This window comes from Bombus fervidus, chromosome 8 (genome assembly GCF_041682495.2).
Source record: "Bombus fervidus isolate BK054 chromosome 8, iyBomFerv1, whole genome shotgun sequence".
NCBI classification, from domain to species: domain Eukaryota; kingdom Metazoa; phylum Arthropoda; class Insecta; order Hymenoptera; family Apidae; genus Bombus; species Bombus fervidus.
In genome coordinates this window covers 14,658,724-14,676,185 of record NC_091524.1, presented here as the reverse complement: position 1 = coordinate 14,676,185, position 17,462 = coordinate 14,658,724, and the positions used below count along the sequence as shown (strand labels likewise).

The window sequence follows — 17,462 nt, the reverse complement described above, 5'->3', positions numbered from 1 at the left end:
GCGTAATAAGTGCAACCAAAGGGAAAGTTCTTATAAACGGTCGAAACACGATAAAACACTACATGGAACTACAGAATTATTTATTATACGCGTAACGAATCTCTTATCGATGTCAACTTTCAATTTTATACAACGCCGTGCCGTTGGATATTATCGGGGAATTCTTTGATAAAAAATATTATGAATTTTTTACAGATTATAAGCTATATAATAATTAATTTCAAATTCGTTAAAAAAGGAATAAAAATAGAAAAGAAAAAAGTAACGCTATGACGTGCAAAAGATCTATGATGTATTGTAATTCTCGTAACGAGAGAATAATTTAATAAGAAGGGAATTGATATAATAATAGATTGCTGTTTCTAATATATTACAAAATACATAAATAAGATGACTCGTTCTAGATGAAATATAAAGTTTGTTAGCATAAAAATTAATTTAGAAGGTGACAACTTTTTCACAGGGTTACGGAAAGTTTCATTTATCTTAACAAGATACGTATATGTATTTTCTTATTGTTACGTAAACATCGTAAAATTGATCGTAACAGAAACCAAGCCCAAGATGCTGGATTTTCAGTTTCAACGGCCTTAATTCTTTCGACAAAGAGGTTTGTCAACTCGGAACGATTCCGAGCAAAGGCTGTAAATCTAAAGGGTCTAGCAGATATTCCAAGAACACCAAGTATACGTTCCATAATGCTGCAGACAAATTCCAGCTTTGTCAAGGTTTTTTGTCGCTAACGTTTGATTACGTTGTTTACTTTGCTTTAATTTCTTTCCTTCTTTTTCTTTGCTTTTTTTTTTTCTTTGCATCTTTATGCTTGTATGAAAATATTTTTTTTTATTTAGATGCAAATTTCAGAGACGTTTTTACGGTACACTTAGTCATATCGATATTCGGTATTACGCTTCGACGTATAAACATCTTGTAAATATTACGAGCTTTCCAGAAGGATTTCATCGCATAGAATAGTATCCTGAGCTAATTTCAGAAACTCGTATTACATTTACTCGTGGTATTTTTCGATTCTTACGCGATAAGGAATTCGTAGAATACGTTTTCGAGCAAAATCGCTTGCTTCTTGAGTCGAACGCGATTCCATTACTTTTCCAAAATAAGTTTGAAATTGCAGACGTCGTTCCTATACAATCTAGCTGAAGCTACTTTTAAGGTTTCCGCGATATCTTCTTCTGCTTCGCGAGGACCTTAATTCTACCGCCACTACTACACTTACTTTACGATTATAAGAGAAAGCGAAATATAGCAAATTTAGATTTTGAATACAGTGCTCTGTTTTGTTTTGTTACGTTTGAATTCGTTTCTGTTTCAAATACATGGAGAATTTGTAATACGATTACCAAAATTTAATTAATCTACAAATAAAATAAAAGAAGTAACGCGTTATAAATGTAGGCATTTTCTGTCGCGTTATTCTGAATTGTCACAACGAGATTATTTCTTCATTGGCTCGTGAAATTCGTGAAATGTCCTTTTTCTTCGTTTATATCCTTTTATTTCTGTTTGCTACGTAGTGTACATAATACACAAACGCATCGATCACACTTCACAGTCAACCATCCTTTCACGTATTGTAATCAATTTTCATTCTCTCGTAAATGTTTTTTTTTTTTTTTTATACGACAGATGCTATCAAATATATTCGGAGTACTTCTTCTTCGGTGAGTGCAAAGGTTTGAGAACGAAATGGATTGTTTTTTTTTTTTTTTTTTTTTTTTTACAAAGGAATAGATTTTATTATACTACAGATAATTTATCGGGTTATTGATATGATTTTCTGTTATTTCCAATAACCGTCATCGGTCATTTTGTCAGCAATTGAAAAAGCGTTTGATTTCCGTTCAAAAAATGAACGCGCGTTGATTTTTCAAACTCTCGATAGTTCGGAATTTCTTTCCATTTAAACTGTTTTACAATGCGTAAAATAAATAAATATCTGATGCATCTACGTACTACGTATATATATATATATATGGCGAACATGGAGAACGCTTCAGAATGATACAATTCAGTTCGTAGATATGTTTTTGTGTTTGCACAGAGATGTGCCATCTGGTATTGTCGTGATTGTCACGACCAACTTTCTGCGATTGGCCAAAACCCGGTGTTTCTCTTCGATCGTTGTCGATAGTTCGTCTAACGCTCGATCGAGTTGACATTATTCCAGCGAATTATCGTAATCACTTTGTCACTGTTAAGGGTGATAGTTTATGACAGACCCTTAACGTTTTAACGATTAAAATATGATCAACGGCTTCTTGTACAGCCGAATTGATCGTCGTACGAGATTCCAAATGTTTAAAATACATCTGACTATTCTGTCCAATGTAAAAATCGTGAAATTGTAAAAGAGATATCTTTAATCTACGATTATTAAATTGTCTTATACTTACTCGTATTATTGGTTAATAAATTATTACGCAAAAGAGCCGGAAGTAGTCGCGATATTTATTGAAATTAGTAATAAATTCTTATCGAAAGAATCTTTTTTGCAATAGGCTTTTTTAACTCTACTTGTGTATATTTGAAACGCTGTAGTTGCACAAAGTTTGGCAATGTTTATCGTTCGGTGCAGATAAATATTCACGAGGTAAAATTACAACGAAACATTTAATATCGAAGAATTTGTATGAAAACCGTATCTACGGTTCATCGATTTTGTAATGGACGAAATGAAGACACGTTACGTTGAAACAAAATTTAGGGAGCTTCCGATTCGAAATACAACAGACGCTAAATATGTATTTTATCGGTTTCTATCTAGAACGCTAATCGTACGTGTTTTAGACCGTTGTATCGTTTTTACATAAAAAAAATGTCAATCCTTCGATTACGTTACCTAAATCCATACATTAAGAAAAACAACGATAGCGTTTGCACGACGGTTCGTTGAAATTCTGTTAAAATTGCTCCTGAAGAGAATTCACCGCGCTATTCGTCGAACAAATACCTTTGCCGATATTCAAAGTGCAAACGGCCACAGGAAGGCGCTGTCCTACTAATAGAACAGTGGACTTTAATGGGTCAAATTGATGAAATTTTGATCGACATTTGGCACACGATATCTACAGGTGTAACTATGCAAAAATAACCCTCTTGAATTATCGCGAAGATATCACTCTATGTAAATTTACAGCTTCAAGCAGTTGCACACCGAATTAAAAATGTCCGACAACTGTATTTATTATACGATGTCTAACATACTTAATAAATTCCTGCTTCTATCGATTAGCGTGTCTGTTATTCCACATAAGATCTTTCAATTTAAGAATACCTTATACAATTTCCAGTGGTTGCGAATTTTCAGCTTAGAAATGACGTGTAAAATAGGAAGGAAATATAAATTTTAGATATCATACACGCATGTATAAAATATCATAGTATGCAACGGATCAACGTTGATATACCCAATATATATAAAATAAAATTTTTTATCTAAAGAATGGATCGACGTCGGTTTAAAAAAACTTTTATTAATTAATTCGTTACCCTCCAATATTTAGAGATAAAAGAAACACGCTCAAACAATACTTGATATCACGCAAAAGTAAATTGAATATTACGTAATTACTAAAATTGATAAAACTCGTGTAAATATATTCGTGTTTATAATTTGAAGATTACCTTTTTTTCTACTACTTTTTATTACTTATTACTCGGATCAACCGTTTGCATTGTTTGCCTGAACTTAAAAATCCAAATTTTATAATCGTTTTTTTCTAAAATGTCTTTATTTGATAAAAACGTAATATATAGAATGTGCCAGGCAAACGGGAGAAATATATCCACAAAGTTTAACCGTCGTTCTCTGAAACACTCATTGGTAACAAATTATGTACTTACCTTTACATTCCTTTTACATTTATTTACTTTTATTACAAAGACTAACATTCGTACGATTTATTAGCAACTATGCGTATACATGTATAGTGTAGTATAGTATAGTATAGCATAGAAAATATTATAAATAGAAATAACGTAGAAATAATCGAAAACGAGAATAGAATTAATTTCGGTTAAAGTTGATAAACGCTTACGCAGCATGGATCGTTTTTCTTTTCGCATATATCGTAGAGGATATATTTCGACGTAACGCGCGCTTTGAATGTTGAAATATTATAAAAATAATATGCTGAGAAAAAGAAATTTTCATCTCTGTGACCTTAATCTTGAGATATACTTCCAAGGTTTTTGCTACAAAGTAAACCCTCGAAGAAATTCTAACCTGATCCAATCTACCCGAAACCCAATTTCCACTTAAAATCAGAATTAGATCGAACAGTGTTCTGGTGGTACTTGTCCGCTTGAGAGCGAAGCTATCGCGAGCTGCTTTATACCCGAGGGTATTTCACGCGAATGTCCCTACAAATTATAGATTGCCATTTAGTTTGGCTAGAAATTTCGAAATAAGTACGATTTACAAGATCGCGGATATCAAGAGGCAAGAGAAACCGCTGCGAAATTCAGAACGCCTTGTAACATAGAAACGTGCACCCTCTACGATATACGTAAAAAGAAACGATCCGTTTTTTCGCCATAATTTCGGGTCATTTTTTCTGTATGCATGACAACAACGAAAAATGTGCAGAATCGCTTTTGTAGCGAAAGATTTATAGCTCGAGTGACCTTTGAAATCGTCTAAACACCTCGGTTTAGATAGGAAAGCTACGTATTTCATTTTTCAGAGATATACAAGCAGCCTTGAATTTTGACAAAATCGGGCCACGAGTCAGAAATTACGCTTTGCTCGATGCTATAAAATTTGATACAAATGTTCGAATGTTAAATTTTTTAATACATTAATAGCTATAGTTTTGTCACGATCGTACTGACAAAAAGTATCGTAACAAAAGGAACCGTATAAGCAAAGAATTGATTTTCGTTTTAGTCTCAACACGAATGCAAGGACCACGACGAGTCGCCGCGTAGCAGCAGCAAGGTTGCCGAGTCCGAAAACGTGTCATCTTCGGGGCAAACGGCAAAAATTGCTATCGATACCAGCACCGAATCACCCACGGAATGGAATCCGAGGAATAGTTCGTTGAAAAAGCAAGAGAACGCTCCAGTCCGTGATACAAGCTCTGTTCTCGAGAAAATTGCCGAATTTCATAAGGTAAAATTCGCTTCGTGACAATCCTTCTATGACGTTATGAAATTCTATCGTCTTTTAAAAATGTTCGATCGCAAGTACCTTAAAGGCGTTTTAATCTTCTAAAGCATTCTTTTCGAATGATCGGTAATAAACGAATCTTCTCCTCTCGATCATTTACTTTCAGTTTTGTAACACACAGCATAAACATATTCACGTGTTTAAAAAAAGATTTACGCGTTACGTGTATAACGTTGTTGAAAAAATGATATATATAATTATTAATATACGTCGCGTAAAAGTAATATTTTAGATAAAATACAGAATGAAACGCGCTAAATACGAATCGATCAGTTTGTACTTGCGTGGGAATACTTTTTCGTTCTATAAAACTTTAGCAAAAGTTCATTGTAAGCGTTCGCTCGAACGTAACGTTTATAGTTAAAGTACCGTTACGTCTCTTTTTAAGATCTCTTTTTATTACAAGCGTTGCGTTGTTCATAAAATAAATGTTCGGGCCGTATAATTTTTTATTTTTGTTTTATTACGGGGTATAATAAAAAAGAAGAATCGAAACTCTACGTTCTTATAACGATATCTAGTCAATCGTGGAGCGTAATACTCGTAAGAAATAAGAGAATGTCAAACGTATCTTTCATAAGGCATTATAATATATAGATATAGAGCGCAGGCGGATTACGATTCTATTATTTCCTCGTGTATTATCTGCTGTCCATATAAAAGTTGCGGTAGCTACTTCGATGTTCGTACGAATGAACACTGAACGCTAAACGCTTCTACGGTTATCTTCTATAATCAAAGAACGAATAATTTTCTCACCGGGTATCGAAAAATAAACGTATTGCGGATTAAGAATCGTTTCGTTAAATATTCGATCGTACTTCCAAACTTTTATTAAAAGATCGGCATATCGGTATCGTACTTGTAAAATTTGTTACAATCGAAATTATACCGTCTTCTGTTCCGTTTAATCGAAAGAAAACAGCTGATCGATATCTGTATCTGTAACGGTTTCGATGAAAACAACGCGTTGTTACGTAGATATCGTAATTTTTGTAGGTGTGTCGCTTTCCCAGTGAATCGTCGATATAATACGTATATTTTAATTGTACGGAGCAATATATACGTGAAATCAATATGTAATTATATTCAGGCACACAGCGCGAACGTTTAACTCGGCACGTCGTCGTTGAAATCGGAAAGAAGGGTCTGTCGGAAGTCGTCGATCGCTCATCTTTTTCTCTCCGTCGATCTGACGCGACATCTTGACATCGCGTGGCGTGACATACGCGTTGATAATTGCGGCGAACTCGGTACGCCGTCTCATCCTTCTACCTTCTGTGGCAATACGATTCCGCTAAATAAATTTCAAATTAATCGAGCCAATATCGATATCGATATATCTTTATATAGCTTTAGTAGACGTAAACGCGCGAATAATATATTCGAACCTGTTCTTCGGTGGTTATAAACGATCGAGGAAGCTTAAACTGGCCTCTGAAAGGAAAAGTCTACGACTATCGTAAAGTAAAATCTTACGTGCAAAAATATTTCATAGCATTTTTAGTGCTATAAATTTCACACTTGGAATGCCATTATACGTAACGCTGTTATCGATGCCCTATAAAAAGTCGAAAATGCGTATCTCTTGTATCCGATTCCAGGGACGCGAGAAATCTTGACGATAAAGAACTAATTATATTTTTTAAATTCTACATTTAAAATTATTTTGTTACGCTAGAAAAGGGTTAAATCGAGGAACCAAATTTTGGTTGCATTTCAACCAAAGAAAAGGCAGAAATCTTTTCGCTTAAAAAATTACACACCTACCGTTTCACGTACGATTCAAGACACCATAAAGTTCACGCTCGATGATATCAAAATATTTGCAAATGTTCATCAAGTTATCGTATTTTCGTGTAGCACCAACATGCTCGAGGCAGAGACGCGACGACTGGCTCGCTTCATCGCACGCTCAGCATTCATACGACCGCGATCGAGCAAACCTACATGGCCGAAGAATGTGACGAGAACGACTATCATTTCGATCTCGATTCCTACAAGCCGGTACAACCGATCACGTTCGACCATGGGGTTGCGTTATTTCCTGTCGCTGCTCCGCACTCCGGAATGGATCTGCATCTTTTGCAGGTAAACTTGCCATTTGTGTCGTAACGCGTTCCGTACGACGTTCGTTTCCGTTTCTTTTTTCTTTTCACCGTATCGCGTCCCTAATTTTCTTACTCGACTGTCTCGATTCTCGATTAACGTCGCAACGCGTTTTCATTGCTTGAAACGTTTGCGCGTTGTTTGAGAATGCAAATATTTGTCGTCGATCTATTATTCGAGAAACTCGGTGCACGGCTATCTCCGCATCGTATAATTTAATCATCGATAGTTGGAAAATCAATTTGCTAAAATTAGCTAAAAATAGAAACAGTAATAATAGAACAAGCGACGGCAGTGAATTTTATTGTTATTATATTGTAAAAAGGTTTATCGTTTGTGTCTCTCTATTTTATCGATAACGCGTTTATCGATTTAGCGACCCATATACCACGTGCGCAATAACGTACTCATATTATATATGTATATTACTTATAGGTATTTACTGTATGAACTATCGCCAGTGCATATGGTAAATATAAAATAAAATATAACGTTATATTTTAGAAATGAAAACAAAATGTTATTTATCACATAGCATAAGGTGAAGTATAAACATATCCGTATAAACTATTGCGTAAATAAGGAAAATCCGCAAGTACTATAATATAGCATTTAACGAAACGGGAATCACTGACGACAAAAAAAATGTCACAACTTGAACACGCTTTCGAACGAAAGTGAATTTAATTTACGATATTAAGCGTTTATTTGTTCAAAGAGAATAGAAAATATGTACTTGGATCAGGCGTTAACACGCGATTCGTTGAAATAGAAACGATCGCGTATTCCAAATTCCAGCTACTTATGCGCGTCACATCGCGTCGTATGCATACGGATGAAACTACAGTTGGAACCTTGAAAAGAAGCGCACATAGTCGAGATGCGACCTTATCCTCGGACGATTTCGAAATATTAATATTTCAACGTCCAGCTACTTTTGTAGTTGCTGGACATGGTGCAGGCTTAAGATAAAAGACGTCGTCAGCGTAGTTTTCCCGCACTTCAAAAGGATTTCAAAGGGACTAACTTTACCGTGCTACCTCAGATATATTTCGCGAGGAAGAGAAAGAGAGAGAGAGAGAGAGAGAAGAAAGAAAAAGAGAGAAAGGAGTCAAAGATCGGGAAGCAAGCGAGGAAAGCAGCTAGAAATGGAAAGGATTAAAGTTGGAAGACGTCGAAAGAAGAGGTTAGAGGGGCGAAACCAGGTCACTTGTTCGTACGAAACGTCTTCGCATCAATTAGTTGCTTATAGAAATCTGCTTTTTGTATGTTCGTAACTTGTAATATCTACGAAAAACAATTAACGGTTACTTCAAATGTTATTAATATTTTATTATTATGAAAAGAACGATCGTGTAAATAATTTTAACAAATTCGTTACTTACATTTGCTACGATAGAACTCGCATCTTAACGTAAAACTCGGTATATATACGCGTTGCACCGTTTATTAAGCAGAAAAATTTGTATTACATAAATATAGAAGAAAAAGCTAATGAAAAGTTTTATCGATCCAAGTATTAATCAAATTATCGATCAAAGATTAATACGAAATTTTCACGTCGCATATTATTGCGTGGAGTTTGCTCGAAAATATTTAACGATTCGCTTCTAGCACGTTAACAAAATCATTTGCTTGTACATACGTATAGAAAACTATCTTGCGTCTCTGTTAGACAATAAGTCTTTTATCTTCGCTTATACCATCTCCGTAAAGTACCTATACGAGTTCGAAAACGTGAACGTTTCGTCTATTCCAGAATTACGTAAATCAATTTTCTATAACAAGCTCGAGTGTCCTGAATTCACTTTGTCGGTCACATTCCTAAATTTACATCTTCAGGATTCATCTTCGTTAACATTCACTTTGTAAATCTGAACGTTATAAATAGTTGAAAATCTCGTATTTTAAATATCTTCGATTATTCATGCTTCTAATCGCAACAATTTTGCTAATTTTCCTTCCTATCTAATCGATTATCTTTCCTCTCGTATCTATACCGTCAATTCCAATAAATATTTACATACGTCGTAATAATGTTGCAAAAATTACACGTGTATGTATATTTAACGATCAAAGATATTAGTAGTGTATATCAAGGTATTAAGAAATCGGACGTACTATACTTAATAACTCGAATATCATCTCACGAACGACATTTATTAGCGATTAAGGATCGTCTACTTTTCACATTCGTTGTACATTTTTCTACAAGATTGTACATTTTAATAGAAATTATCATCCGTTTCTACGATCAGTGGGATTTCCGAATTTTACGTTCGCGTTCGCTTATTTTATAGACGTCATCGACGTGTTACTTGTTTGAAATCAACAAATCCGTGAAAATGTATCGTTGGTACGGCGCGGCACGGCGACGAAAAATATAGCGGACGAAAGACTTAAATTCGAAGAGCGTAACGCCGGGCTCCGCATCGTTGTTTATGCGTCGTGAATATTCGTCGTTGACTCGCGGTGTGTTAACGCATCGTCGATTAATCTATCCGTGCTTCGACGAAGATAAATAATTTCACATACTGCGTACGCTTTTATAAATGTCCGCGTAGACTGCACTTATGGCCGACCGCGTAAACGGTGTTCCAAGCGCATTAGAAGTTCCATCAGCGTTATAAACACAGGCACGATGTATGCTGATTTTACCGCGCGTTGCACCGCGATACGACTCGGCGCACCACAACTGCACAGATACCGCTAAAACGATTTAATAGCCAGAGATTATAATCGGTGGAATTGCGCGAAGAGGTTTTCCTGGCGATTCCTCGTGCTTTCGTTACATTTTCTTCGCCGAGATACCGACCCTAATGAATTTTCAACGAATAATTTAAAGACGATCGTCTCTCGAATTAACTGATCCGAGAAAGTATCGCCTGAGACGATAAAGCGAGAGAAACCGAAGGATTTATCATCGAACGTCTGGACGATCGACTGGCAGAAGTTTGTAAAATTTTCACCGTAAGAAGATTAGCAAGGAAACGTTTGTTAAACGATAGTTGCGTTATGGCTTAAACGATTTCCAGGTACGCGTGTTATTTCATTCCAGAATGCTACAACAATTTACCAAATGTTCTTCTGGAAAAATTGCAATCCCATTACAGCATTTTGTTTCGTACGTAACAAAAAGAATATCTCTACAATTTGAGTAAAAAAAAAAGCAGATTTCTTCTGATTTCCTATAGTACCGACCCGAAATTTCGTAGGAAAATTTGGAATATTAACGATATTGCAAAGATCCGAGATAAATCGCGTAAATGGATTTTCCTTGAAACTATGTTTTCGAAATTAACTGTTAACCTATATGCGTACATACATACATATGTATATGCTTTCATCGTCCGTGTCAGAGTTACTTTTGTATCTATTGCGAGACTAAATATGTTGCGTATTGTATTATGTATTTTTGCATAAACGTTTCAACGCTTAGTTGTAAAATTTTATAGATCTATCGCGTATTTTTGGCAGGCTTGTATCTTGGACCAAGCAACGATTTCTTCTTTTTCCAACTATCTTAACCATCGGGTGACATCTAAATGGAAAAATAAACGAAAAAGTTTTAATCGGATAATATAATATTTAGATGGTATTTGAAGAAGAACGAATAATACGAAAACTTGATATCACCAGGTATTGCATCACGGGACAACGTTGGTGCATTGGGACTGCGAAGGCGGTACGACGAGGACGGCCTTAGTATTCGCGCGAGTGGATCGCGCTTGCGGTACCTTCGTGTGGGAAAAGCCACCCTGGAGTCCATTGAAAACTGCCCAGCTGGGAGGTACAGCTTCTGCAGATTTTTCGCTAACTGCCAATCCAGAAGACGTGGTATCGGCCGGTTTAGTAGGGAGATATACCATGCAACAGACGGACTGCGCTTCCGTGACGCTGGAAGAGGGATTTTTGGACCTGAGCTCCGTCAAGGAAGTCATGATCGGCTGTTGCGATCGGGACAGAGAGACCGACCTCAGAAGCATTTACAAGAGATACGGTCTATCGGGATCCGATTCATGTATCGGCCTTATGTACGGCTCCAGTCTGCCGGACAATCGACTGATCTTTCTCCTTTGCCCTCCTGCGCTTAGCAAGTAAGTAGCGTGGCCCTGTGATTTCCACGGTATCATATATATGTATGTAACGTAAAGCAATATCGAACAGAATAGTAGAACGTGGGAAACGAGTTTAGAAAAAATTTATTCGACGTGTTCGAAAATAGATAGAAGAAAATATCGCGAGAGAACAGAAGAAAATTACAAAAGTATTAGGTAATTGAACATTAACCGAGATACGTGGTCGACGAAATATTTCTAAATTATACGGTAGAAGTTAATGATTTATTTCTTATAATATTTGGCAATTTCAAGCAACTGCGATATCAACGTGTAATATATTTTTAAACTTCATAAACGATATTTTGGTAAAAATAGTCGAATAAATGAAACCGTATTTCGATGGTATAATTTGATAAACATACTTAGTCTGTTCTGATACGTTTGATTTTCGTGAATAACCGAATAACAAAGAAACCTAAAATAATAAAGCGTAATAAAGCGATGATACGAATCGACTGTTAATTAAATCATAATTACGGATATTAACTATTTAATTTTATGGTGGAGATTGTTCGTAATTTAAATGTTGAAAATTTCGAGTTTTGTATATTCAAAAGCATAGCTTGAAGCTGTTTTGGTAAAGTTACGCTCGACGGTAAATTTCCAGTGCGGATACTAGCCAAATTTATAACAATAGACCTCGCGAAAAGTTACCTTTGGATCGCGTTAGAGGAAAAGATGCATTAGCTCTAGATCAGCGAAACGTTCCGCTCGTTTTTTCCAGGGAATATACTGTTACGACAAACCTTTATCCAACGCTACTACTGTAGCCTGCGAATCGTGCACGGAATAGCCATTTTCTCGAGTTTATCTAAATTGACAAACATAGTATTGCTAAAAAAGGGAACTACCATCGAAGGAGTTATTACCGCGTCGTTGTTGTTTCTCTTTCCTTCTTGACATGATTCGTATCAACGGTTCGATAAAATCGAATAAAGACTCGATTGTATATTTTTTTTTTTTAATAGTATCGAATGAAGAGGTAGTAACGTTATGGAATGTAATATAAATAAATTTGATGGAAGGTACTGCGTTTGTTTCAGAATTTGGTACATGGGTCTTTGTTGGATACTTCGAGGCCTGAAACGGCAACAACAATTAACAGATCGTAGATCGCGATGGTTGAAAGAAAAATACCTTCAGCTTTATTTCGAAGATGGATGTATCGAGCCAATGACGGCCGACGCTATCAGAGCTTTTGGCGGTCGCGACTGGTCCACGACTGAAAGTATCGGCACGCTTTCGCCGACCAGCAGCAGTGCTCTCCGCAAACGAAACGTTAAAGGGAAAAAAACGAAATCTATCGGCAATATTCACGCGTTAACAAAGGTTTGTTCGAATAAAGATTTATACAGTAACAAAAGACAAAAAATGAAGAAGACAGAGGAACTTGTCGTTTATCGTGTAAATAAATTTACGGACATTTTTTTTCGGAACAAAATGATCAGTTTGAAAAAGTATACTAAGATTGCCGATCGATCGATCGATCGATCGACGCGAAAGCTTTTCGCGCGTGCATGCGAAGAATACAAATATTACGTACGTCTTTCCAAGAATAAATATTTAACAAGTAGCAAAATCACGGTACATCGTGATATAATTTTATAAATTAACGTACTCTGCGAAGTCGTCGATAACTGTGACAAAGTGGCCAGTTCGATTCAAAGTCGATCGGGTAATCTTTATAAAAAAACAAGTCCCTGTGTTAGATTAAAGCCAGAATTAAACTAAAGAATTGCACGTGATTATTTGAAACAGGATCTAAGCCTAAAACAATATGACACTTCGTCTCCGGATGGAGGCTTAACAGTGGTCCCTTCTCGGCATATTACGGGTAGTAGAGAATCCTTGACGAGAATCATACCAGCATCTCCACGGTCTAGCAGAGATCGAGTTCCCCCGCGTAGTCCTCCTGGATCCGCCGAACGAATTATTAGTTCCAACTTGCCTTACTCCAGCTTTCAAAGGTAAGAATTCCGATAATTTTCAGTCTTATAAGGAATTCGACGGAAGGAAGCAAAGTAGAACAACTAGACTTCGTCTCTAAAATTCTTCATAGATGTCGATTACTTTCGCGCGGTTGATTAAACGCACGGCTATTATTCACTGGAGCTGCAATGTCAAGAGATAGAGAACCAAGAAACGCCTTCCGCTTGTGTATCTCTAGCTAATTAAATCGCAGAATTATATTATACGTACGTACGTTCTGCAAAGTAATTAATGGAAATTAATTTTTCTTTCGACGAACCGAACGAAAAGTTCGTTCCGTTTATTTGTATTTAATTTAAACTCGTATTTTTTCATATAATTTTTGATAAAAAATTCTTAACATTGGTATTTGATTTTCAAAACGTGTATTCATCCGTAACAACTAAACTGCGGATCTTTACGCGTTTATGAGAAATTCAATAAAGTATTAAATCATAATCCGTTATTTATTTTTCAACAAGGTAACCAAATCTACCTACGAAAAAGATTACTAAAATGTAAAAATTGTCTCTTTGTCTCTTCTCATTCGACTCTTTACTATGTAAAAATATTGCGATCAAAATTATATTAATTTATAATTAATTGAACGATCAACTAAGAACACGTGTATCGAGTACGAAGAAATTTGTAATATGTGGGAAAAGATGAGACTTAACGTGACCCAAAGCTAAACTAAACTAAACGAGATATTTTTTAATTTTTACAACGTCCAGACTATAAATAGTCTATACTACGAATTATTGAACGTACGTACATATATGGCAAGAAGAATTAGCGTCGTATAAAAATGTTGACATTTACAAAAACGAGTTTTGTCCATAATTTCCAGCCTATTCTTAAAACTTACTTTCTATAAAGTCTAGTGAAATAACATGTTTCCTTTCGAACGATATTTATACAGCCTATTATGCGTCGCCAGGGACAAGGATAAAAACGGATCTGGAATGTCAGGTGGAGTGGAAGCACCTTGGCAAGTGAAGGCACGTGCCACTTCCATAATGTATGAAACTCAGTTGAACTTCGTCGAGTTTGTCGCGTTGTTCCGTTCGTTCAGCCTGAGAGCAAGAAAGGATTTACGCGACCTATTCGGCCAACTGGCGATCACTTGTCGTAGTCAAAGCGACGGTTCTTTGAGAGACTTTAATGTACGGCCGCCTGTGTTGAGGCAAACCAGTGACGCAACCCCTCAACGAATCGGTCAGTTTCCACCACTGAATATTTTCGATTCTAAACCTAATTTCGTTTAAATCTCGATTTATAAACCTAATCTATACGTGTAATTTTATTTTCATTTTCTTTCTATCTATGATTTAACGTTTCGTTTGAAAAGTAAACTGTTGCTTTTAAATGTATTTACGTATAACGAAAATCTGTATTGGGTAAAATATACTTTTGTTCGAGTTTTTAAATTGTATTTAATTATTTTCAAACTTATATTGTAACGAGAGTGATTACTGTTAATTTATACACACATACGTATCACACACGTCACGCATACGTATATCAGATTAGTGAAAAGCTTGTTAAAGACGCGTGATTCGTAAGAGTGATCTTACGAATCATCGATATCGTCGCGATCGAAGAGCTATATCATCAGACCGGTAAGAGATCGTACAAACTAATACCAAACAGGTACATCGTACATTGCAGTGGATTTAACTTTTGCGTTTTTCTCTCTTCTCTTTCGTTCTCTTATACCCACCTTGTATAGACTGATCTGATATACCTGCTGTAACTGTTAGAAGAAAATGCACCTACAAAGATATATTAAATAATAGAGTATGAATTTGTATGTAACGAATAGAATAGATTAGTATTTAATATAAAATAATGAAATTATATTATATGAAAGTCTAGAGGATAAACATAGACTATATAATTTGTGCTACTGATATTTTTGTATCACGCTCTAGCATAAAGTTAATCGAATAAAGCAGTTTATCATGTATTATAAAGACTTTATAAATGAGTTACATAAATACATTATCTAAAGTATTTTAGCATATTTTTATTTGAATTCTGTTTAATACCTCATTTTTCTTACGTATAGATATATATGCAAAACGGACTGATAATTTTAGTCACCTTAATTTACTTAGTTATGTTCCTACGTGAAAAATTTTATTTACCACGGTTGTACGATATCATAATATCTCGGTGATAGTTCTTTCGCGAAAGATTTCTCCAAGATCTGAAACTACCAGTTATACTTTGTCATGTGGCGTACGTCCAAATCGAAAGCGATCGACGTCGACGCAAATACACGCAACTTTAAACGCTTTGTTCAATATCGAACTATCTCGTATTGTTCGTTGAGATCGTTCGAACATTCGTTGCTCTGCTGCAAGTAAAAAGAAAAAGAAATTATTCCTGACGTATTACGTAACATGGCACAATTCTTGTAAATAAAGTTTTATCGTATCTCGTAAATATAAAAAAGATACTTGAAACGACGAAAGCCATTAGTCCATTCTGTACGCGTAACAATAAATTAATTAATAAACAATAAGTCGATTAATTTGGCTGAAAGACGATCGTAATCGTTTCATTGGCGGAAGACGATGTTAGTGTACGGGTATTTGTTTTCGACAAAGATATATAGAAATAATCATTTAAAACGTAAGGTGTTTAGAAAGTTAAGTTTTAATAAAAACAACGTCGTATCGTTTCTATCTGTTTGCACGTCGACGATATTATAAATATGCAAATATTTTTAAACAGGTCTCTTGACGAGAAATAACTCCATAGACTGTCACGAGTACAAAACCAGCAGCAATCTTCAAAAGAAACAAGTCTTCGACGCGGTGGCTGCAGCTAGCATCGTTAATAATTGTTCCGGCGTTGACACTTCGAAATCGCAAGTTATCACCCTGGCCACGTTCACTAAGTTTTTGGAATCTCGGCAGCAAGAGAAACTAACCGACGACGAAATCAAGGCACTGGTCAAGGTACACGAATCGCTGCTTTCTTATACTTCGTCTCAAGTTCGATCGTATCGATCACCGAATCACAAGCCTAAATCAGCAGGCAGCATAGGATTACTTGGAATTAGGATGCGTAACAGTTATGACAAACTGCTGTTATCCTGAGGTCATGCTGTGCGATACAATGGCGTAGAAAGATATAGCGAGTAGCACGATCAACCGAGACGATTTGCTCTGATTCCAGCGACACGAGCCGGATCCAGGGCTACGTACACAATGGTGTTTGTCTTTCGAGGGCTTTGCACGGTACATGATGGACAAGGACAATTATGCCTTCCCAAACGAGTATGCGACGCCGTTCGAGACTGAAATGCAACAGCCATTGTCCCAGTATTACATCGCTAGCTCGCATAATACTTATTTAACTGGCCATCAACTCAAGGGAGAATCTTCGGTGCAGCTTTACTCTCAGGTAAACGAAAGCTCGGTCTCGCCTTTTCAACGGTGATCTTTATCGTATGAAAAAATATGAAATACGCGATACAATCTCGAAGAAACAGTCGTGTAACTAAGAAAAAGAAATTTTTTAAGATACAAAACCTAGTTGTTACTTTTCTTCGTTATAAAATTGTTACTTTAAAATGCATCGTCTCCGATTTGTACGATATCGCGAGATATTAGTCGCAATATTTCGATAATTAAAACGCATTCGTATTATTTCTCTCGATTGGTTATTTGTACAGAAAACGTGTAATCCGATTTTCGTTCGCGAAACGTCGAAGGGATTTCAAAGTATTTGCAGTAGGTGAAATCTACGAGGTAAAATACTCGATGTGACGGTAAGTTGGTTTTGCAGGTACTACTAACAGGATGTAGGTGTGTAGAGCTCGATTGCTGGGATGGCGATGATGGCTCTCCCGTTATTTACCATGGTCACACCTTCACTACCAAGATACCATTTCGCTTGGTCGTAGAGGCGATTGATAGAAGTGCTTTCGTCAGTTCTCCATATCCCGTGATTCTCTCCATCGAGAATCATTGTTCACAGAGTCAACAAGCTCGAATGGCCCAAATATTTCAAGTACGTTATCTTTTATTATTTCAAACATTCGATTAACCGCATGTACT

The 17,462-nt window shown here is 36.0% G+C and overlaps 1 protein-coding gene across 8 annotated transcripts in view; it reads left to right on the top strand.

Annotated features, from left to right (window-relative positions):
* The window catches only part of LOC139990084 (1-phosphatidylinositol 4,5-bisphosphate phosphodiesterase epsilon-1), a 121,891-nt gene that overhangs the window by 100,245 nt on the left and 4,184 nt on the right, over positions 1-17,462 (top strand). For 7 of the 8 annotated variants that reach the window (XM_072008986.1, XM_072008987.1, XM_072008982.1 and 4 more), the window contains 9 exons: positions 4,910-5,134; positions 7,055-7,282; positions 10,940-11,397; positions 12,465-12,750; positions 13,180-13,388; positions 14,312-14,607; positions 16,132-16,358; positions 16,579-16,806; positions 17,191-17,415. In XM_072008986.1, coding sequence (XP_071865087.1) covers positions 4,910-5,134; positions 7,055-7,282; positions 10,940-11,397; positions 12,465-12,750; positions 13,180-13,388; positions 14,312-14,607; positions 16,132-16,358; positions 16,579-16,806; positions 17,191-17,415 — 2,382 coding nt within the window. The remainder of the gene's footprint in view (positions 1-4,909; positions 5,135-7,054; positions 7,283-10,939; positions 11,398-12,464; positions 12,751-13,179; positions 13,389-14,311; positions 14,608-16,131; positions 16,359-16,578; positions 16,807-17,190; positions 17,416-17,462) is intronic. The other variant, XM_072008988.1, reaches the window with a different exon arrangement.